Source organism: Carcharhinus amblyrhynchos, chromosome 15 (genome assembly GCF_965287045.1).
Source record: "Carcharhinus amblyrhynchos chromosome 15, sCarAmb.v2.hapA, whole genome shotgun sequence".
Taxonomy (NCBI): domain Eukaryota; kingdom Metazoa; phylum Chordata; class Chondrichthyes; order Carcharhiniformes; family Carcharhinidae; genus Carcharhinus; species Carcharhinus amblyrhynchos.
The window spans coordinates 69,294,753-69,318,278 of record NC_137338.1 but is presented as its reverse complement, the minus strand read 5'-3'; the positions used below and the strand labels follow the sequence as shown (position 1 = coordinate 69,318,278).

Below are 23,526 nucleotides of genomic sequence, written 5' to 3'. Positions count from 1 at the left end.
GAGATTTGACCCCGTAACTGGGACCACACTTCCTTTTGCACCAATCAGTCTTAACCCTTCATCCACCCATTGTGTATCTGCTCAGCCAGTCCCATTCTCAATCCAAAATATCTGGAAGGAATGAGTTACTTCTTGAAATAAGTATGTGCTAAACCATAAATTTTAAGAGGTATCAGGCCAAAGAGAATGTTAGCAGTTTGGCAAAGTGCTGTGTTGATAAGTGTATGTTTGTAGTGAATTATAATTCTTAGAACATTTTGGAACTGGGACTGAGATGATTGACTTCAGCAACCATGATCATCTTCCCTTGTCAGAGGTATGACTGCAACCAATGGAGAGTTTTCCCTCTAAGTTTTGCTCAGTTTCCATGACACCACAATCAGTCAAATTTGAATGGGATATTTGTTGAACCTCTTCATTGAGTGAGTTGTTTAGTTATCCACCATCATTTACAGCTGTATGTGGCAGGACTGCAGAGCTTAAATGTGATCCGTTGGTCATGGAATTGCTTGGCTCTGTTTATTGTTTGGCATACAAGTAGTCCTGTTTTGTAGTTTCACCAGGTTGACACCTCATTTTAGGTATGCCTGGTGTTTTTCCAGGCATGCCCTCCTGCACTCTTCATTGAACTACGGTTCATCCCCTGGCTCGGTGGTAATGATAGAGTGGGGGATATGCCAGGCCACGAGATTACAGATCGTGGTTGAATACAATTCTGCTGCTGCTGATGCCCACAGTGCCTAATAAATGCCCACTTACCAATTTCTAGATTTGTTTGAAGCGTATCCCATTTAGCATAGTGCTAGTCCATGAGGGGAGATATCCTCAATCTGAACACTTCGTATTCATATGGAGTGTGCATTGATCATTTCTCTCAATGACAAATAGAGGACGAGGTCATGTCGATTTCTCCCTCTTGATTCCCTCACCACCAGCTGCAGTCTCACCATAGCAGTTATGTCCTTTAGGACCAGGCCTGTGCTGCCACCGAGCCACTCTTGGTGATGGACATACACCTTGCTATGAACATAGACCTTGCTAGGCTCAATGCTTCCTCCAGATGATGTTCTATGGAGCAGTACTGATTGGGGGGACTTGTTGACTTGATGCTATGAGTCTGCAGTCAATGTTGAGGACTCCCAGGGAAGTTCCTGCCCAGAGGAAATATCACTGTGCCACCCCACCACCCTCTAAAATCTGTCTGCTGGCTGGGGCCAGGACATAACCAAGGATGGTGATGGTGGTGAGGCCATTGCTAGACTAGTCTGTGTGACAGGTCTCCTAATTTTGGCACAATCCCCAGATGGGATGGCATGGTGGTTAGCACTGCTGCCTCATACGCCAAGGACCTGGGTTCTAATCTTGGCTTGGGTCACTGTCTGTGTGGAGTTTGCACATTCTCCCCATGTCTGTGTGGGGTTCCTCTGGGTGCTCCAGTTTCCTCCCACAGTCCAAAGATGTGCGAGTTATTTGATTGGCCATGCTAAATTTCCCCTTAGTGCCAGTGGATTAGTAGGATAAATAAGTAGGGTTATGGGGATAGGGCCTGGGTGGGATTGTGGTCGGCGCAGACTGGAGCCAAAAGGCCTCCTTCTGCACTGTAGGGATTCTGTGATTCTATGCCCCAGATTTTGGGAAGGGGGACTTTGCAATGATGACAGGGCTGAGTTTGCTGTTGGTGTTTTTCGTGCCTAGATCAATTTGGGTGTCCAGTTCGATTCCTTTTAAACTCTATAGTGGTTTGATGTAATTGAGTGTCTCACTAGGACATTTCTGAGGGCATTTAAGAGTCAACCACATTGCTGTGGATTTGAAGTCAGATACGGACCAGATCAGGCCAGTGTAGCAGATTACGACAATTGGTAATGGTTTCATGGTCGCTGTTAGATTAGCTTTTAATTCCATTTTTATTAATTGTGGCAACGTGGCACTGTAGTTAGCACTGCTGCCTCACAGCAGTATTCTAGAGAATACAGGCCCAGTCTCTTCAATCTCTCTTCATCAGACAATCCCACCATCCCAGGGATCAGTCTGTGAACCTTCAGTGCACTCCCTCTATGGCAAGTATATCCTTCCTTAAGAGAACAAAACTGTACACAATACTGTGGGTGTGGTCTCACAAAGGCTCTATTGATTGTGGGATCTCCTGAGGTTTGAGCTTATAATAATGCAGTCTGCCAAACCAGCATAGCACTGAGTGAGTGCCACATAGACGTATCATCTTATATCAAATCGATTCTCCTTTGGCCTCGCAGGTGACTGTGAAAGACCCTATGGCAATATTTTGGGAAAGAGCTGGGGAATTTTCCTGTGCTCTGGACAATGTTCATCCTTTGACCAACCCCATTGAAACGATTATCTGGCCATTACTGTTTACTGTGCGAAAACTGGCTGTCATATTTCCTACGTTACAACAGTGACTACCCTCAAAGTGCTTCATTCACTGCAAAGTGCTTTGTGTCTTCCAAAGGTTGTAAAAAACACTAAACATATTTTAAATATTCATTTATGGGAGGTGGGCATTGTTTATTATCTATCATCCATTATCTATTATCCAACATTTATTATCTATCCCCCGTTGCCCTTCAGAAGGTGATGGTGAGCTGCCTTCTTGAATCGCTGCAGTCCCTGAGGTATAGGTACACCCACAGTGCTGTTAGGGAGGAAGTTCCAGGGTTTTGACCCAGCAACAGTGAAGAAATAGCAATATATTTAAAAGTCTTGATGGTGTGTAAATGCAAATTATTTTTGTTTTCTTTTTGACTTTGCACTTTGGATTGCATCTTGAATCTTTTGTGAAGATTTTTGCGGGGAGGGTGCTGGTTTCCTTTTAGATCCTGAATGGAATATATGTTCCAGGCTCTGAGTTTTGACCATAGTCAGGACTGATCACTAATACAGTTGGCAACCCGGAACTGCCTCCACTCCCCACAACCCTCTCCCCTTAGCTTTGTTACCAAGCTATTGTTGTAAAGTTGAGTTTGTAAAGTTGGAATTTGATGTCAGTAAAAATGTAAAAAATTGTAGAAATACCAGAGGGGAAAAGCATTGCGTGGTTCCTTTAAAAGCTGGTGTTTTGTTTCAGTGCTTGAGGTTTAAAATGCAAAGTACATACAGAGTTCAAGCTGAAACATTTGTATCAAAAAGTCAAGCAGTAATCTTGACAAGACAGCCTGTTTTTTTTAATTTTGCCCAATCAGTTTAAAGCAGGGTCTCTATAACATTTGAATTTGGTGTTGACAAAATCGGACCAATCCTATTGTAGGAAAATTGAAAGGTCATCACAGGTATAAAAGAAAGTGCAGGGGGCAAGAAACAGGAGATAGCAACTGTCAAGCCTCAAGAGGGAGAGAGCAGCTCTTCACCTGCCAGCTTCAGATATCTCTTAATAGAATGCATCAAAAGTCTGAGATCACGTACCAACTAACTCATGAACAGCTTCTTTCCTGCTATCAGACTTTTGAATGGACCTACTTTGTATTAAATTGATCTTTCTCTACACCCTAGCTATGACTATAACACAATATTCTGCTTTCCCTCCCTTCCTTCTCTATGAACGGTATGTTTTGTCAGTATAGCACGCAAGAAACAATGCTTTTCACTGTATACTAATACATGTGACAATAATAAATCAAATCAAAAAATCTACCCAGCAAAAGATACCAAAGGTGTGGTTAGTACAGCTGCCTCACAGTGCCAGGGACTCGGATTCAGTTCCCAGCTTGGATTGCTGTCTGTGTGGAGTTAGAACGTTCTCCCTGTTCTGCATGGGTTTCCTCCCTTGCTTCACAGATATGCAGTTTAGATTAATTGACCATGCTAAATTGCCCCTTGGTGTCAGGGGATTGACGGGGTGGACATGTGGGTTTGCGGGAATAGGGCCTGGGTAGGATTGTGGTTGGTGCAGACTCGATGGGCCGAATGGCCTCCTTCTGCACGGTTGAGATTCTATAATTCTAAACCAGAAAGAACTTACAGAGAAATCAACTGAGAAAATCCAAAAGGTTCCAAAAGACAAAACCTGGTTGTATATTTTTTGATAGTGACTAAATTCTATTTTTTTTGTTAATGAATAGGCATTATATTTATTTGAACAGCATTCCATTAAAATCTTACTTTTTCAGTATGTTATTTGTTAAGTTAAAGTTTTCTGTTAATTAAATAAATAAATTGTGTTCATTTTAAAGTGACTGTCAGATATTTCTGTCAGTTAACCATTAAATGTTATTGAAGAACAGCTCACATCTTCCTGCGCACTTTTAACAGATTACAAGGCAAGGTATTCCTCTTTGGAATATTCGGCAATACTTCTCAAAAGGGAGACAATCTCTGCATCGTAACACTATGAACACACAAATTAGGAGCAGGAGTAGGCCACTTGGCCCCTCAAACCTCCTCTGCTGTTTGATCTGATTATGGCCTGCCTAAACCCAATAACTTTTGACTCCCTGCTTAGTCAAAAATTTATCTGCCTCCTCCTTAAAAATATGCATTGGCCCCACCCCCAACAAAGATGAATGACCCTTTGAGGGAAAGAAAATTCACCTCGTCCTCATCCTAAATGGGAGACCCCTTATTCTTAAACAGTGCCCCTTGTTCCAGCCCCTCCCAAGAGGGGGAAACATCCTTTCAGATCTAACCTGTCAAGCCCCCTCAGATTCTTATATTCCAATAAGATCACCTCTCATTCTTCTAAATTCCAATGGATACAGGTCCAAACTGTGCAACCCATCCTCATAATATAACCTCCCTTATCCCAGATGTTTGAGTGAAGGCTTTCTGAACTGCTTCTAACACTTTTGTCTTCTTCTGCCAAAATGACACTTGAATAAACTAACGTGTGACTGCACTCATTGTAGTCCCCGAGATCCCAGTCTGGATGCTCCGAATAGTTAGATTGTCGCTGTACAGAGTGTTTTGAAGCATGAAGCGAAATGTTGAAAATGAGGTTGAATGATTGACCCCGAGTTTCAGTCACAATATGCTGAGGCAGTGTGCCAGAAATAAACTTTCATTCACTTCGGCAAAGTCTGAGGTCTCCCCTGTGCGATAGCTGTAGTGGTCCTATGTAAAAAATAAAATAGATTTGGGCACCACTCGGGTGAACAATAAGTGCTGGCCATTGTCACCCACTTCCCGTAGTGATCAGGAGAACATTCCCTTGCCTGAGTTACACTGCAGCATTACTCGCCATTTCAGAGGTCATGGCCTTCTGCTCAGAAATTAGTGAAACCGGATTTTTCTCCCTAAAATCAAATCTCAAATTAAAACCTGCCAATGGTCAATTGCAATATCGATTGAGATTGGGGCCTCTTTCCACACAAGGGCATTAGGGGAATGTAAGCGGAGGAAACAATGCCTAGTGGTACTAAGAACAGGATATGACACTCAACTCATCAATCGACAGTTCCGACGCGCCACAGTGAAAAACTGTACCGACCTCCTCAGAAGACAAACACGGGACACAGTGGACAGAGTACCCTTCGTCGTCCAGTACTTCCCCAGAGCGGAGAAGCTATGACATCTTCTCCGGAGTCTTCAACACATCATTGATGAAGACGAACATCTCGCCAGGGCCATCCCCACACCCCCACTTTTTGCCTTCAAACAACTGCACAACCTCAATAAGACCGTTGTTCACAGCAAACTACCCAGTCTATAGGAGAACAGTGACCACAACACCACTCTACCCTGCCACAGCAACCTCTGCAAGACATGCCGGACCATCGACATGGATGACATCATCTCACGTGAGAAAACTATCCACCAGGTACACAGCACATAATCTTGCAACTCAGCCAACATTGTCTACCTAAGACACTGCAGGAAGGGATGTCCCGAAGCATGGTACATTGGGGAGACCATGCAAATGCTACAACGATGAATGAACATCGCTCGACAATCACCAGGCAAGACTGTTTCCTTCCTGTTGGCGAACACTTCAGCGGTCATGGGCATTCAGTCTCTGATCTTCAGGTAAGCATTCTCCAAGGCGGCCTTCACGACACACGACAACGCAGAGTCACTGAGCAGAGACTGATAGCCAAGTTCCACACACATGAGGACAGCCTCAACCAGGATCTTGGATTCATGTCGCACTATCTGTAACCCCCATGACTTGCCTGGGCTTGTAAAATCTTACTTACTGTCCTGTCTGGAGACAACACACATCTCTTGAACCTATGGTAATGCTATCTCCACTCACATTGTCTGCATCTTTAAGACTTGAATAGCAGGTTAGCTGTAAAGACATGCATTCTAATCAGTATTCTGTAAACTGTGTGTGACTTTATATGCCCTTCTCTGATCAGAACCCTCCACACACCTGACGAAGGAACACCGTTTCCGAAAGCTTGTGGGATTACTATCAAATAAACTGGCTGGACTCTAACCTGGTGTTGTGAGACTTCTTACTAGTGGTATTATTTCCAGTGCTATTAATTCAGAAACTCAGCTAATGTTCTGGGGACTCAAGTTCGAATCCTAGTGGATGGTGGATGGTGGAATTTGAATTCAATTAAAAAATGTCTGGAATTAAGAATCTACTAATGACCATGAAACATTGTCAATTGTCAGAAAATTCCATCTGGTTCACTTGGCTTTAGGAGTCGAAAGAATGAGGAGTAAGCTGTTTCCATTCTTGAATTTATGATGAAGATGAAGTGCTGTTGGCCTTGGCAGAACAACTAGGAAGCTTCACTGTTCCTGTTGGTGGTCCAGAATATGTGCTTTAGGGAAGGAACCACAGCAATGTGGTTGACTCTCCACTGCCCTTGGGCAAGTAGGGATGAACAATAAATGCTGGCCGGCCAGCGACGCCCATGTCCCAGGAATGAATAAAAAATGTAGAGTGGGTATTACTGATAATTTTGAAGAGCAACTAAAGGAATTGATTGTTATCTTCTTGCTTGTTCTTCATTCGATCCTGCAATATTCTTATTCATTTGCATTTTGTGAATTGTATTTTGATACTTTGACCGATAAATGGCTACTTGTGCCCCTTGCCATTACTACGGACACTGCATAGGAAAAGACCTTTGCAGCCAAAGCTTGGAATTCACTATCAGGTTCTTCCTACCCACACCTTTTGGCTAACATCAAGCATGAGATCAGGTGTAACATCTGTTCTTACCAGCTTGGATCTTGTCTGTCCCATTTGTGAGGACCATAAATTGCATTCAATTAGAATTTTTGGGAGAAAGCAAGGAGATGGATCAAGAGCTTATTCTGTCCACTCTGTGCATTGGCTTTGTAACTCTGAGAAAGGAAGAAATTTAAAGATTTTAAAAAAAGTTGCATCCTTCCTATCCACCCCAGAGCAGAATGTGATCTATCTATTAGTGATTTGAATATTATTGTGCTTTATCTGTGATGGCCATTCTTAAATGTTTTGTAATGTTCTTTCAGGTATTTTATGAATAATGTATATTTCTTTGCAAAAAAAAAAGATAGTTACCTCCTTCCTACCGATCCTTTATTCCCCTATCACTGTCAGGTCAGATTGCCTGAAGGTCCTGGGAGATTTGGTTCAGAGGAACCAGACCAAGGAGCGAGTAGCTATGGTTAAAAAAAACTGGGCACATGGGAGCGACCTTCCCTCTCCCTTGCAGCTAAGAACCTGGTCATCAGGTGTTGCTGCATGTGCTGCAGGTTTGACCCATTTCTCACTCCTGCATCTTGGTGATCTTCCCATCCTCTGCTGTTCTATCTGGAGGTTGGAAATGGACCGTGTTTGCAGGGAAAGGGAGAGAAAATGTATCCAACATCTCCTTCATCCTGATGGCCATCGTTTGTAGGTGGCTGCCTCAAGCTGTGAGTCGATCATCGGTATGCAAATACCAAGTGTCACTATGTTCTGAGGTTCCACCTGTCCATCGAGCAATGGCCTGCACGTAATGTCCTAGAGGCTCTTGCAGTAAAAGGAGATGGTGGATCCTGTTGAATGGTTCCCTCAACAGACGGACAAAGTCTTCTGGCAGAATGCCTCATCAGAACTTTCAAAGCGAACACTAAAACCTAGCTCGGCTAGGTTGAGCCAGAGCCTCTCCATCAGGTCCTTCCTACATACCTGGAGTATTCATTCCCTCCATGCTGCCCTCGAGGTGACTGTGATGGGGGAGAGACTGTTATTCACCTCTTGTGGAATGTGCCTTTTGTAAATAAGGTCTAGAGAGCGATGCAGTGTTTTTTTGTCACAGTTCCTTTCAAGCAACTCCGTGATGCAGGACTTCCAGCCATTCTCAGGGACGCACACCGAGACAAACATCAGTTGTTACTGAGGGATCATCAACTTGGTGATAGATGTTCTTTGGTCTGCCCTCTTGGTCTTCCAGGGCAAAGAATTGTCCTCGACCGAGTGTTTCACATTGGCACATTCCAAAGCCCAGGACTACGTGCTGAGGGATGCAATAAAGCTTAGGGCAGCCACTGCAGAGGGGAAAGGTCAAAGGCTAAGACCATACTACACCAAGGATTGGGAAATATTGTAGAACTCCTCGGGCTGTGTGTCTGATATTAAATGTGCTTTGCGAATACAGGAGTATTGAAATTATATGAGAAATCTCAGAGAAACAGTCTGTATGAAGGAAAGTTAAATTTTATTTCATTTCCTTGAATTTTTCAATTTGAAATGTATTGTCTCCCAAGCTATATGTCTGATGTGAAAAGTATATTGAAAATATCAAAAAACTACAATTGTATTGAGGCACTTGAGGTGGAGACAAGTTGAGTTTTAGGCACTTTCTGTAATTTTCAGATTGAAATATTTTGTAATGTATTTTTTCTTTAATTCTATGAATGACATATATTTTTTGGAAAAACAAAATGATGGCTTTAAAAGGGGCTGATCTCCCAGCTTCCTGAGCCTGCCTGGCCAGAGCTAGTCCACATCTCCTGTCAACCAAAAGAGTAACACAAGATCTGTAGCTTCAAATCTCAGTGCTGCTTCTGAAACTAAAGCCTTTGATATGGAGTGGTTGGGCACAGGCCTGTCACTGTGGGTAAGAAAAAGAGATATAGGAAAGGGAGGCTGGAGCCGTGGAGGTACTAACCAATGCCTCATTGATGCGCTATTTAAATTCCCCTGCTTGCTCTAGGTGCTAGGGCTCCCTCAAAACTCTGAAAATAGGCATGCCCACTCAGAGGGCAGGGACCCATGTTGTGAACCCCTCTCTGCTTTGTGCTGCTGGGTAAGGGGAATATTTCAGGTGCAAAGCACAAGACTGCTGACCTCTCCAGAGGAGTGACATGATGGCACAGTGGTTAGTGCTGCTGCCTCAAAACGCCAGGCATTTGGCATTGGGTGACTGTGCAAACTCTGCACATTCTTGTTGTGTCTGCGTGGGTTTTCTCTGCATGCTCCAATTTCCTCCCACATTCCAAAGATGTGCAGGTTAGGTTGATTGGCCATGATGAATTGCCCCTTAATGTCAGGGGGATTAGGAGGGTAAATAAGTTGGGTTACGGGGACAGGACAGGACCTGGGTGGGATTGTTGTCATTGCAGGCACGATGGGCCAAATGGCCTCCTTCTGCACTGTAGGTTCTATGATTCTATGATAAGGTTTAGAATAATAATTAATTTCTGAAACTGAAGTCAGTGTTCCATTCATTGCCAGAAGGTAAATGGACTGGATTGGCAGATGTCCATTTTTAACATTATATAGTGGGAGCCTGTGGGCCTGATGTCAGATCTGCCTAGTAACTAAGGGTTACCTTGGTTGCCTTGGTTACTGTCTATATTTATCTGTATGCAGATGCAGTTCCTCAGAGCAGTTCTAAATCACGCAACAACCAAACTGTGTCATCGGCTGTCCGAGGATAGCTTTAGAATCCATTAGTTTAATTGTGCATTTCATCCATTTTTGTTTAACTAGTTGTACTGAGAGTGTTTTTGCAGTTTATACCATGTATTTGGTTTCTGTAGATGTGGTTAATATGAAGGCCAGCACCCCGATGTTGAGATTTTGACTCCTGGGGACCAAGTTTTGTTTGGAGGTCAGTCAGTCAGAATGATTTTAGTTTCTCCCGGGAGATGACAAGGTTGCTGGTGGGTCGACATAGTGATGCCTCATGGTATCATGCATGAATGGGGCAGAGTTTATAGGCAACAGGTCTTTCTCTGTCCATTTTCTGTGTGGGTTTGGCTGTCGGAGATAATTACAGGTAAAAACTCACTTGGAGAATTCTGAATAGTGCAAGGTCCGCACTCTGATTAATAGGGTGAGAAAATACTTTTTCAATTGTAATTCCAAATGTCCCTACCATTTTAATCAGGGGACAGGAGTCTTTTGAAAGGCTTCCTCTGTCCAATGGACAATGGAGTGAACAGAACCACCTCTTTGTGTGAGACCACCCATGGGTTTGTCCTCTGGGATGAGCAGTGCTGCTGGGAATACTGTCAGGACTGAGACTTCCACAACCAGGAATGATATGGCCTTGACGTGTTTCCACCAGAGGTAGGATGATCAAATAGGCGAAGTGGCCAAGGTTACTGACCACACCAGTTGTTGTGAGAATAATATGGCTGTCAATTTGTACAAAGCAAACACTTTTCAAATCATTTCATTTTAGCAAATGCAAGAGTGGCAATGGTGACGTTGGTGCTTGTGATGGTGGCTGTAGTGCTGGCAATTGTGAAGCTGGCACTACAACTGCCAGCACTCAAACTGGCACAATGGCACAGCGGTCAGCACTGCTGCCTCACAGTGCCAGGGACCTGGGTTCAATTCCGGCCTCAGGTCACTGTCTGTGTGGAGTTTGCGCATTCTTTCCATGTCTGGGTGGGTTTCCTCTGGATAGTCTGGTTTCCTCCCACACTCCAAAAATATGTAGGTTAGGTGGATTAGTCATGGTAAGTACACGGGGTTATGGGGATAAGGTGGAGGGAAGGTCCTGAGTGGGATGCTCTTTTGGAGAGTTGGTGCAGACTTGCTGGGCCGAATAGCCTCTTTCTGCACTGTAGGGTTTCTGTGGTTCTCTGGAAGTTGTAAAGTGGGTTATGGCTGTAACACTGCCAGCAGCTAGCTTGGTGGGTGCAAGTCTGGCAGCTGTGGGGTTGGTAAACGGTACCAAAGAACTCTGCTGGCACTTGTGAGGCCAGAAATTGTCACTGAGGAATTGCTGGGGTAATGATGTGATCACTGAAATTGATGTGATTTTTACCAGGAAATTAATATTAATGACAACGTTTCAATTGACTTTTAATTTCTCTGTTTGACATTTTTATTAAAAGGTTTTGAAAGAGAATGAAGGGCCCATAAGGCATCTCAACCATTAGTAGTCTAAAACAGTAGAGGAGTAGGATGTGACAGGAAGAATTGATAGATTCACTGGTTTCTGTGGAAATAGCTGCTGCTGAAATGCAGTGTGTACCGCACGGAATGGTCCCAGTCTGTAATTACAGCAGAGGTTCACTTCGTAACTATAGCGTCCGGTTCTCCTCCTGTCTGTGACTGTAGCGTCTGGTTCTCCTCCTGTCTGTGACTGCAGCGTCCGGTTCTCCTCCTGTCTGTGACTGCAGCGTCCGGTTCTCCTCCTGTCTGTGACTGCAGCGTCCGGTTCTCCTCCTGTCTGTGACTGCAGCGTCCGGTTCTCCTCCTGTCTGTGACTGTAGCATCCGGTTCTCCTCCTGTCTGTGATTGCAGCGTCCGGTTCTCCTCCTGTCTGTGACTGCAGCATCCGGTTCTCCTGTCTGTGACTGCAGTGTCTGGTTCACCTGGAATCATAGAATCCCTACAGCACAGAAAGAGGCCATTTAGCCCATCAAGTCTGCACTGACCACAATCCCACCCAGGCCCTACCCCCATATCCCTACATATTTACCCACTAACCTCTCTAATCTACGCATCTCGGGACACTAAGGGACAATTTTAACATGGCTAATCAACCTAACCCACACATCTTTAGACTGTGGGAGGAAACCGGAGCACTCGGAGAAAACCCACACAGACATGAGGAGAATGTGCAAACTCCACAGACAGTGACCCAAGCCGGGAATCGAACCCAGGTCCCTGGAGCTGTGAAGCAGTACTGCTAACCAGTGTGCTATCGTGCCGCCCTACCCGTCTGCAACTGCAATGTCCGGTTTGCCCGCCTGCCACTGCACCGTCTGGTTCGCCCACCTGGTTCAGTTTCTGTCTTAACTGCAAGTTCTGGTCACTTCAGATGTTTAACCGCAGCATTCCCTTTCCAATATTTCTCTGTAGTTTATTGACCTTCTGCTCTGACAGCCTGTCTGTAGCTGTTCAATAACAGAGAGCATATCCGCTGTATCAGTAAAGAGCTGTTGGTACTTGGTTGGGAATGCAACGCCTGTTGTATACAATCAGACTCAAGTCAGTGAGTCAGACTCTGTTATTGTGTGGCTTATGGCCTTTTCCCACTGACTGTCCTTTCGCATGCTCGCTGCGTTTGTTTGATACACTATTCTCATATCAGAAAACAAATCAGCTTGACATGGTCAAAAAGAAACGCATGGCTGCTTTATCGATGTGAAACGCACAATTGACTGAGTGATGTGTAAATGATAAAAAATGCCATTTTGCTAAAACGTCGCATCTGAACATTAGACTCACAATCCATGTAACTTTCTCATCGCTGCTGCCTCATTGGGGCTTGATGCATGCAATGTAAGAGTGCCTCAGCATTCATGGTATAACATGCTGACTGGTTGGGTTTATAATGTTGCTCTCTGTTGTCAAAAATCTCCCTTTTAAAAGTGAGCTGCTGCTATTTGATTCCCACTGGAGGGAGCTGCAGCTTTAATGTTAGGTAAATGTCCATTCCACCTCATCTCAGGCGGAAAGGGAATTCATCCAGCTGAAAGAGAGAGTCTTGCATTTAAACGTTGTCATTTCATGATCGCCGGGTAAAGGTCAGTGAAGTATTTTTGAAGTGTAGTCATGTTGTGATGTAGAGATGGCAGCAGAATCACAGTGGTTACAGCACACAAGGTAGACATTTGGCTTGTTATCTCCACACTGCCTCTCCCAAGGAGCAATTCAACTGAAGTCACCTCTTCTCCTGCCCACCTTAGCTTGTAGCCCTGCACATTCTTCTTTGAAAGCCTCGATGGAATTGCCTTCACCACACTCTCAGGCCGTGAACCCCAGGTCCTAACTACTTGCTGTGTGAAGATATTTATTCATTGCTTCTTTTCCCAATTATCTTAACTCTCTGCTCTCCCTCATTCTTGATCCTTCCATCAATGGGAACAGTTTCTCCCTATCTACTCTGTCCAGCCGCCTCATGATTTTAAACACCTACATCAAATCTCCTCTCAACCTTTTCAAAGGTAAACAATCCAAACTTCTCCAAGCTATCTACTTAACTGAAGCTCCACACCCCTGGAACCATCCTTGTGATTCTTTTTTGCACCCTCTCTAACGTCTATACATTCTTCCTAAAGTGTGTCACTCAGAACTGGACCCAATTCTTCATCTGAGGCCTAACCAAATGTTTTACATAGTGAATAGTGTACCCCTATACTGCAGTGTGGTAATGACCATATGTGCCATTTTAGTGCTGTTGGTTCAGGATTAAATATTGATCAGGACAGTGGAGAGAATTGTCCTTCTTACATGATAGTAATATGGAATCTTTTGCATCCATTTGAGAGGGCAAATTTTAAAGATCTATTTTAGCACAAAGGACATTTTTCGGGCTATTTAATTGAAATGCCTTGAGCTGTGAAACAACAGTGATTTATTAATCTTTTCTGTTCTTCATTTCAGGAGGTCGAGGTACGGATGGTTGTCCAATTATAACTTTTCCTGAATACCCAGATTTCACTGACATCCCTGAGAAGGAACTGCAAGCTGTTGTAAATTACCTGACCAGTATTTCCAGGTAAGATGTAGAAGTAGCACTGGGGCTGGATGGTGTTGGGGTGGGGCATCATCGTCATGTATCTTCCAAGTTAGAAATACTCAGCAGGCCTGGAAGCATCTGTGGAAAGAGAAACGGAGTTAATGCCTGGATTTCTCCAGCCATTCACGCTGCTAGGATTCTCTGGTCCCACTGGCAGCGCACCCCCGCCTGCGGATTTGTGGCTGGTATGGGGTGACATCAATGGGAATTCCCATTGACAGTGGCGGGACCTAAGAATCCAATCGCTAGCTAACAAAGCGCCATCTTCTGCCAGCTGGAATCCGCAGCTAGGAGGCCAGAGAATCTCGTCCAAAGTTTCAGATTGGTGATCCTTCATCAGAATTGGATGAAGGGATTTAGTAGTTTCTAAGCAAAAGAGGGAGGGGACAAAATTTAAAATGGAAAATTCTGTGCAAGAGTGGAAGGCAGGACTGATTGAATAATGGAAGGCATGATAGTACAAAGCAGAAAGAGATGGTAACAGATGAAATAAAGAAACAAACAACCAGACAGGAAATAATATACATTTAGAATTGTAGATTGAGTGCTCTCAGCATCAATCCAGTGAAAAGGGTCAAAGATTCTGATCTGAAATTGTTGAACTCAATGTTGAGTTTTTAAAAACTCATTTACAAGATGTGGGTGTCACTGGCTGGACCATCCCTCGGGAATGTGATACTGAGTGCCTTCTTGAACTGTTTAAGTCCATGTGGTGTAGGTACACCCACTGTGCTGTTGGAAAGGGAATTCTAGGATTTTCACCCAGTGACAGTGAAGGAACAGCAGTATATTTCCAAGTCAAGATGGTGAGTGAGTTGGAGGGGAATTTCCCAGGTATCTGCTGCCCTTGTCCTTCTAGATGGTAATGGTCGTGGATTTGGAAGATGCTGCCCAAGGAACCTTGGTGAATTCCTCCAATACATCTTGCAGATCGTACACACTGCTGTCACTGTGTATTGGTGGTGTGGGGAGTAAATGTTTGTGGATGGGGTGCCAATCAAGTGGGCTTCTTTATCTTGGATGGTGTCCAGCTTCTAGAGTGTTGTTGGAGCTGCACTCATCCAGGCAAGTGGAGAGTATTCATCACACTCCTGGTCTGTGCCTTATCGATGTTGAACAGTCTTTGGGGAGTCAGGTAGTGAGTTATTCACTGCAGGATTCCTAATCTCTGACCTGCTCTTGTAGCCACAGTATTTGTATGGCTGTTTGATTTCAGTTTCTGGTCAATGATAACCCCCAGGATGTTGACTGGGGGGAGTTTCAGCAATAGTAAAATCATTGAATGATATGGAGATGCTGGTGTTGGACTGGGGTAAACACAGTAAGAAGTCTGACAACACCAGGTTAAAGTCCAACAGGTTTATTTGTAGCAAACGCCACTCGCTTTCAGAACATCTTTTTAACCTGTGCTTGATGCTCTCTCCACTCACATTGTCTGTACCTTTAAGATTTGATTAGCTATAAAGACTCACATTCCAAGCATTATTCGTGTAAATTGAGTTTGTGTCTTTATATGCCCTGTTTGTGATCAGAACTCCCACCCACCTGACAAAGGAACAGCCAGTTCCAAAAGCTAGTGGCGTTTGCTGCAAATGAACCTGTTGGACTTTAATCTGGTGTTGTGGGACTTCTTACTGTTAAAATCACTGAATGTTATAGGGTTAGACTCTCTCTTGTTGGAGGTGGTCATTACCTGGCACTTGTCTGGCATGAATGTAATTTGCTGTTCGTTAGCCCAAGCCTGGATATTGTCCAGGTCTTGCTGCATTTGGACATGGACTACTTCAGTCATACGTGATGCTGAACATTGTGCAATCATCAATGAATATCCCCACTTCTGACTTTGTGATGGAAGGAAGGCCATTGATGAAGTGGCTGAAGATGGTTGGGTCGGGGACACTACCATGAGGAACTCCTGGAGCTGAAATGATTGTCCTCCAACAACCAGTTTACTTTCTATCAGGTACTGAATGATATAAAGTGCCTCGTTGAAAGATGCGATGCTGTTCCTTGAGTTCACGTAGAGCTTTATTAGAACAATAAAGCAGAGACAGGATCGCGGTCAGAGTAGGAGTGGAGCAGAGAATTAAATTGACAAGTGATTGGAACCTGGGGTCACTGTTCTGAACTGAGCAGAGGTATATACAAAGTGATTGCCAAATATATGTTTTGGCTCCCCAGTTACTGACGGAGCACTGGAATTCCCTCCCTTATTCCACCATGCTCTGTTCCTTTAACTTGTCCCTTCAAATCTATCGGTTGGAACAAGTTTGTTGTCAACACTCTGGTTATTTTCCTGAAATTTAGATTTCCAATGTCCCTGTGAAGTGCCGTTGGGCTATTTCCAATGTTAATGACACTATAAATTCAGATTGTTGTTGAGAATCATCTACGAGGTGCAGCCTACTGCAGCATATGCATTTTGCCCTGTCTCCCTTTCACTAAACTCTTTTAAACTGACACCATATGTGCATGGCAATGCTGGCTTCTGGAGGCACTGCTGCTTTTGAAGATCTTCTTGGAGATGTGGCATTTACAAATGCCCTGTATAACTGAATGCCCTGTATAATTGAAGCATGATATCCTTACTTTTATGTTTAATTCCTATCATATAACAAGTCTTCATTAACCTTTTTAATCACTTGCTTTACCTGTATAGTAACTTTCTGTGACTCAAGCACTAGAATACCTCAATCTTGATGCACCTTAGAATTCTGCAATCATTCTCCATTTAATACTCTGGTTTTCATTCTTGCTGCCAAATTGGAACAACTTCACATTTTCCCACATTATACTCCCATCTGCCAGATCTTTACCCACTAATTCACTCACTCAATCTATCCCATATCTATTTGCAACCTCCTTATATCTGCTTCAGAACATAGTTTCCTACCTATCTTTAGGGGAGGTAATGGTGTAGTGGATTATTGATCCAGAAACTCAGCTAATTTCTGAGAACCTGGGTTTAAATCCCACCATGGCAGATGGTGGAATTTGAATTCAATAAAAATATCTGGAATGAAGAGTCTACCGATGACCATGAAATCATTGTTGATTGTCGGAAAAACCCATCTGGTTCATTAATGTCCTTTAGGGAAGGAAATCTGCTGTCTTTACCTGAAAGACGTGTTGGTTAGGTGCGTTGGCCACGCTAAATTTTCCCGCCACACTCCGGAGTGTGGCGACAAAGGAATTTTCACAGTAACTTCATTGCAGTGTTAATGTAAACCTACATCATAGAACCCTACAGTGCAGAAAGAGGCCCTTCGGCCCATCAAGTCTGCACCAAACACAATCCCACCCAGGCCCTACCCCCTTATCCCAACATATTATACCCACTAATCCCTCTAACCTACGCATCCCTGGACACTAAGGGGCAATTTTTTAGCATGGCCAATCAACCTAACCCACACATCTTTGGACTGTGGGAGGAAACCAGAGTACCTGGAGAAAACCCATGCAGACATGAGGAGAATGTGCAAACTCCACAGACAGTGACCCGAGCCGGGAATCGAACCCAGGACCCTGGAGCTGTGAAGCAGCAGTGCTAACCACTGTGCTACCGTGCCACCTACTTGTGGCACTAATAAATCAATTTTACTTACTTTAATAAGATGAATTTACAATTCAGTGACAATCACAGCCTCAGAACATACTAAAGCACTTCACAACCATTGAAATTCTTTTTAAATATAGACATTGGGACACAGGAAACACAGCAGCTAATTTGCAGTGCTTGAAAGCAGCAGTGATATTAATTTTTGTGTTATTTGTTTACCATTCCATTGGTTGAGGGATAAATATTGGCCAAACATTAGCTAAACATCCTTGCTGCTCTTCAGATGATTCCATGGAATGCCTGAGAGAATAGCCACAGCTTTAGCTGTCATTTCCTCTGAGAAATGAATGCCACATGGAAACCCTTCCCTACTGGACAGACAGGACCCTCACCAACCCCTCCCCTACTGAACAGACAGGACCCTCCCCAACTGAACAGACAGGGCTCTCATCAACTCCTCCCCCACTGGACAGACAGGACCCTCACCAACCCCTCCCCTACTGAACAGACAGGACCCTCCCCAATTGAACAGACAGGACTCTCATCAACTCCTCCCCCACTGGACAGACAGGACCCTCACCAACCCCTCCCCTACTGAACAGACAGGACCCTCCCCAACTGAACAGACAGGACTCTCATCAACTCCTCCCCCACTGGACAGACAGGACCCTCACCAACCCCTCCCCTACTGAACAGACAGGACCCTCCCTAACTGAACAGACAGGACTCTCATCAACTCCTCCCCCACTGGACAGACAGGACCCTCACCAGCCACTCGCCCATTGGACTGAGAGGACCCTCACCATCCCCCACTGGATAGACAGGACCATCACGAACCACTCCCCTACTGGACAGATAAGACCCTTATCACTCCCTCCCCTACTGGACAGACAAGATCCTCACCAACGCCCTCCTCCGCCAATTAACAGGAAGCAGTTTGTTTCTAAACCTTCTTTTTGATTTTCCACATCTGAGTGGATGTGATTGAGGAGATGTGAGATATGCCTTTATAAAGTGACAGAAGTTCTTTGCTTTGAGTCACGTTATTGAATTTTCATGGTTAAAATTTATAACGGAGTCGCTGCCAAAAAGGTGGTCTATGTGAATTTTTTGCAAAGTGCGTGTTTCTTTGTTTGGGGATCAGGGCGGCAAGGGGCTGTTCTGTAAGATTATTTTTAACCAAATAACTTTAATCTTATGTGTTCGAGTTTTTTTTAATTAATCTTTTAATCTTTAAAATCCTAGAGGTGTTACTGGAGTTCCATGCTTTTGGGGTCAATAGCACTGCCTCCTTGTTTTCAAATGGGTTTGTGATCACTAAGACAGGCTTCCATCTGGAATGTGGCTTGCTTGGTAATAACATCTGCTGTGGTCATAGCAGTGCAGTGGGAGTGGCAATGCCATCTCCTTCCCTAACAGTAGGCTGTTCCAAGCTTAGAACTTGTTGCAGATATTCTTTGAGGTGCACAGATGAATGTTTTCTCATTATGTGGTCTGAATGTGTTGTCTTTATTGGTATATTTCTGCTGCCAAGCATCTGAATATACTATTGTGTAACACAGGATTTTAGCAATAATATCCACTTGCAGACTCAACTCGATACTTGTGGCCTCATTATGTATGCTTCATTCTCTTTGTAGGCGGACTAGACCATAAGACATAGGAGTAGAACTAGGCCACTCGGTCCATCGAGTCTGGTCCACCATTCAATCATAACTGAAATTTTTCTCATCCACATTCTCCTATTTTTTTCCCCATAGCCCGTGATCCTCTTGTTAATTAAGAACCTATCTATCTCTGTCTTAAATACACTCAATGATCTGGCCTCTACAGTCTTCTGTGGCAAAGAGTTTACAGATTTGCCACTCTCTGGCTGAAGAAATTCCTCCTCAGCTCTGTTTTAAAGGATCATCCGTTTAGTCCGAGGTTGTGCCCTCTGGTTCTAGTTTTTCCTACTAATGGAAACACCCTCTCATTGTCTAAGCTACCCAGGCCTCGCAGTATCCTGTAAAGTTTCAATAAGATCCCCCCTCGTCCTTCTAAACTCCAACAAGTACAGACTCAGAGTCTTCAACCGTTTCTCATATGACAAGCTCTTCATTTCAGGTATCATTCTTGTGAACCTCCTCTGGACCCTTTCCAAGGTCAGCATATCCTTCCTTAGATATGAGACCCAAAACTGTTCACAATACTCCAAATGGGGTCTGACCAGAGCCTAATACAGCCTCAGAAGTACATCCCTGCTCTTGTATTCTAATCCTCTTGACATGAATGGTAACATTCCATTTGCCTTCATTACTGTCATCTGAACCTGCATATTAACCTTAAGACAATCTTGAACAAGGACTCCCAAGTCCCTTTGTGTATCTGACTTCCTAAGCATTTCCCTCTTTAGAAGATAGTCTATGCCTCCACTCATCCTCCTAAAATGCATAAACTCACACTTTTCCACATTGTATTCCATCTGCCACTTCTTTGCCCACTCTCCTAGTTGTCCAAGTCCTCCTGCAGCTCCCCTGCTTCCTCAATATTACCTGTCCCTCTACATATCTTTGCATCATCTGCAAACTTAGCAACAGTTCCTTCTTCCAAATCATCAATGTAAAGCCAAATATCCTGTATCCCAACACTGACCCTTGAGACACACCACGAATTACCGGTTGCCATCCTGAAAAGGACCCTTTAATCTGCACTCTCTGCCTTCTTCTAGTCAGCCAATCTTCTATCCATGCCAGGATCTTGCCCTTTACACCATGGGCTCTTAACTTATTTAATAGTCTCCTATGTGGCATCTTGAAAAAAGTCTTCTGGAAATCTAAATAAATCACGTCCACTGGTTCTCCTTTATCTAAATTCCTGTTACCTCCTCAAAGAACTCTAACAAATTTTTCAGACATGACCTTGTCTTGACGAAGGCATGCTGACTCAGTTCTATTTTATCATACACTTGCAAGTACTCCGCGATCTCATCTTTAAGAATGGACTCTTAAAATCTTGCCAATGACCAAAGTCAAGCAAACTGGCCTATAATTTCCTGTCTGCTGCCTCCCTCCCTTCTTACACAGCAGTGTTACATTAGCTACTTTCTAGTCCTCTAGGACCAATCCTGCCTCCAGTGATTCCTGAAAGATTACCACCAATGCCTCCACAATTTCCTCAGCTATCTCTTTTAGAACCCTGGGGTGTAGTCCATCCAATCCACCTTCAGACCTTTCAGTTTCCCAGAACCTTCTCCTCAGTGATGGGACTAATGATATATTTGGCAAGATGTAGTTCAATCATTAATCTACTTGATTTTACACTGAATGAGCATCTCAAGAACAAATAAAAGCAACATACTGCAAATACTGGAAATCTGGAATATAAACAGAAGGTGTTTAAAAACTCAGCAGGTCTAACAACATCTGAAAACGAGTTCTCCTGACTCAAAACGATCAATCTGTTTCTCTCTCCACAGATGCTGTCAGACCTGCTGAGTCTTTTTTTCCAGTATTTTCTGTTTTTATTTTAAATAATTGGACTTGCTGAGTTCAATTAATACAACATCTCATTGCATTTTTAAGTAAAAGGTGGAATAATGAATGAGGTACATTGTCCCACTTTATGCACGACCTAATCAAAGTAACTTCCAACTCCTCTTTTGCATTCAAGTTTCATACAGCCTTTGCTGAACTTTATTGTTCTGTTATTCTGTTTTAAAAACTCAGTTAATGATTGCTGAAAATTATACTGAAGACCAAAATAAGATTGTCAGTCAAACTCGTTGTAGCTCGGCACACATACTGGAAGCCACATATATTCACACATCTTTGCAGAAGGAGTATCTCCATGCATTGTGCATGCATTTTTCAACTAAACTAAAATTTGGTAGACAGCCATTCTCATGGAAGTGCAGTGACTAATCAGAATTGGCCTGCTTGGTTCGAATTTGAATAAAAGTATGGCAGTTAATTGTTCTGTGCTGGATTCTCCATGGCAATCATAGAAACATAAGATCAATACAGTGCAGAAGTAGATCTACCCTCCTCTCTGGACCCCCGGACTGGAAGACCTAGCCCCCCCACCACCCCTGTAACCCCATGCATTTACCCCGCTAATCCCTAATCTTTCCAGAAGAAGATGTAACCTCCACCTTGTTCCTTGAGCTGGCCTCTTCCTGACTGCCAGGTCTCATTCAGAATGCTGATGTTAGTGTTAAAACATCAAAGCTTCTGGGCAATGATAGCAGTACAGCATTCCAGTCTGTCACTGTTGGGATTGTCCATGAGGGTCCTGCATTCCAGGTGGTGGACTTCATTTTAAGGGGTGGAAGATTCCTGTGTGTGAGTTCTTTTAACATGGGATGGCACACTGTCTACCATTGTTGAAGAAACAAGATCATGCTCCAGTGGCAAGGGTGGCCCGGATGACTGAAGACCCGACTTTGCTGTATGGGCCTAGGTCACACAAGCACATCCTATCAAACAACTATCTGTAATCTCAGTCAGCTTCTTGTATTTCTGTCTTTGTCCTCCTTTGTTTACAAACAGAAAGTAGTTAGCAACCTCCCCAGACAGTGAGTGTGAGCTGTTTTGTTAATTGCTGAGATGATCATGTGGAGGTGTGAACGTATTTATTTTAACAATTAGCATCGCTGAACCAACAACACTGATAAAAGTATTGCGCGAGTATGACAAGTGTTTGTGTGTAGTCTTCACCTTCAGAATCCCCAAATGTGGGAATGGTAACCTCTCACTAAAGGCTTTGTATGAGAAAATATGTTCTGCTAGCGTTTCAGTTTGTTGCTGGATCTTTTGACATACATCTTGAAGAACTTTGTGCCCTAGACTATAGGGATGTCAAGTATATCTGGAGATTTCTTAGGAACACAGTAAAAAGTCTGACAACACCAGGTTTTAGTCCAACCTATTTATTTGATAATATTCTCACAAGCTTTCGAGGGGTTACCCTCTTCGTCAGGTGAATGGAGAGTTCTGGCCTCAGACAGAGCATATAAAGCACAGACAGTTTAGAGATTACTGATTAAAATGCAGGATTCGCATTTTAATCAGTAATCTCTAAACTGTCTGTGCTTTATATGCTCTGTCTGAGGCCAGAACTCTCCATTCACCTGACGAAGAGGGTAACCCCTCGAAAGCTTGTGAGAATATTATCAAATAAATAGGTTGGACTAAAACCTGGTGTTGTCAGACTTTTTACTGTGTTTACGCCAGTCCAACGCCGGCATACCCACATCATGATTTCTTAGGAAAGCAGACCTAGTGGGGGACACGATTTTTGTGGTCTGTCTTGAAACTGAAAGGAAATGACAAATACCTGGAAGCATTTAAAGGGGGTGGAGGAACAAGAGATAGCTGGGACAGAGGGGAGGGGTTGGGGTGGGGGTGTTGCTTCTATGCAGTAATGTGCCAGATTAATTAGTGAGTCTGTTAACAATATACAGGATCTTTGGCTTTACAAATAGAGGCAGATTGGATAAAATCAAAGGTATTCTGCTAAACCTTTATAAAATTACTTGGAACCACCTTCGGAAAGATGTCAGGGTCCTGCCCAGAAGGGAAAAAACTGTAAAATGAAGGAATAAGAATGCTGGCCTGAACTGTTTTTCCCTTCTGGACACTGAGGATGGAGAGATGAGTTACCAAAATGGCCCTAATATAGGAGACGTTGGTAACATAGAACTAAGTGACTAAGTATCTGGGATTGGTTTTTTTGGTGCAGTGAATGTTAAAGGGAAACTGAATAGAGGTGGTCAAAATAATGTATTACTTTGTATTAGACACATGCTCAACTGCAGACAGTCATTCTTGAACAACTTCATTTGTACCTCCCCAACAGAGAGGGAAGCAGACAGGGCAGTGTGACAAAATGTATGGCTATCACACTCCCTCCCCTTTTAATAAACTTATGTTCATTAAAAAGTAAAATGGTCCACACACACAAAATTTCTCAAAGTATAATATGATTAAACTAATATCAACAATATCTGCAGAGTGAGGGGAATTTGAAAAACAAACTTAAAGGCTTTGAATCTGAATACACAAAGCATTCGGAATAAAATTAACGATTTAACAGTGCAAATTGAGACAAATGGGTATG

At 43.5% G+C, this 23,526-nt stretch overlaps 1 protein-coding gene across 8 annotated transcripts in view; it reads left to right on the top strand.

Annotated features, from left to right (window-relative positions):
- mcf2la (mcf.2 cell line derived transforming sequence-like a) overlaps positions 1 to 23,526 on the top strand; it is a 197,054-nt gene that overhangs the window by 69,759 nt on the left and 103,769 nt on the right. For all 8 annotated transcript variants that reach the window (XM_080204142.1, XM_080204143.1, XM_080204144.1 and 5 more), the window contains one exon: positions 13,733 to 13,847. In XM_080204142.1, the coding sequence (XP_080060268.1) occupies positions 13,733 to 13,847 (115 nt within the window). The remainder of the gene's footprint in view (positions 1 to 13,732; positions 13,848 to 23,526) is intronic.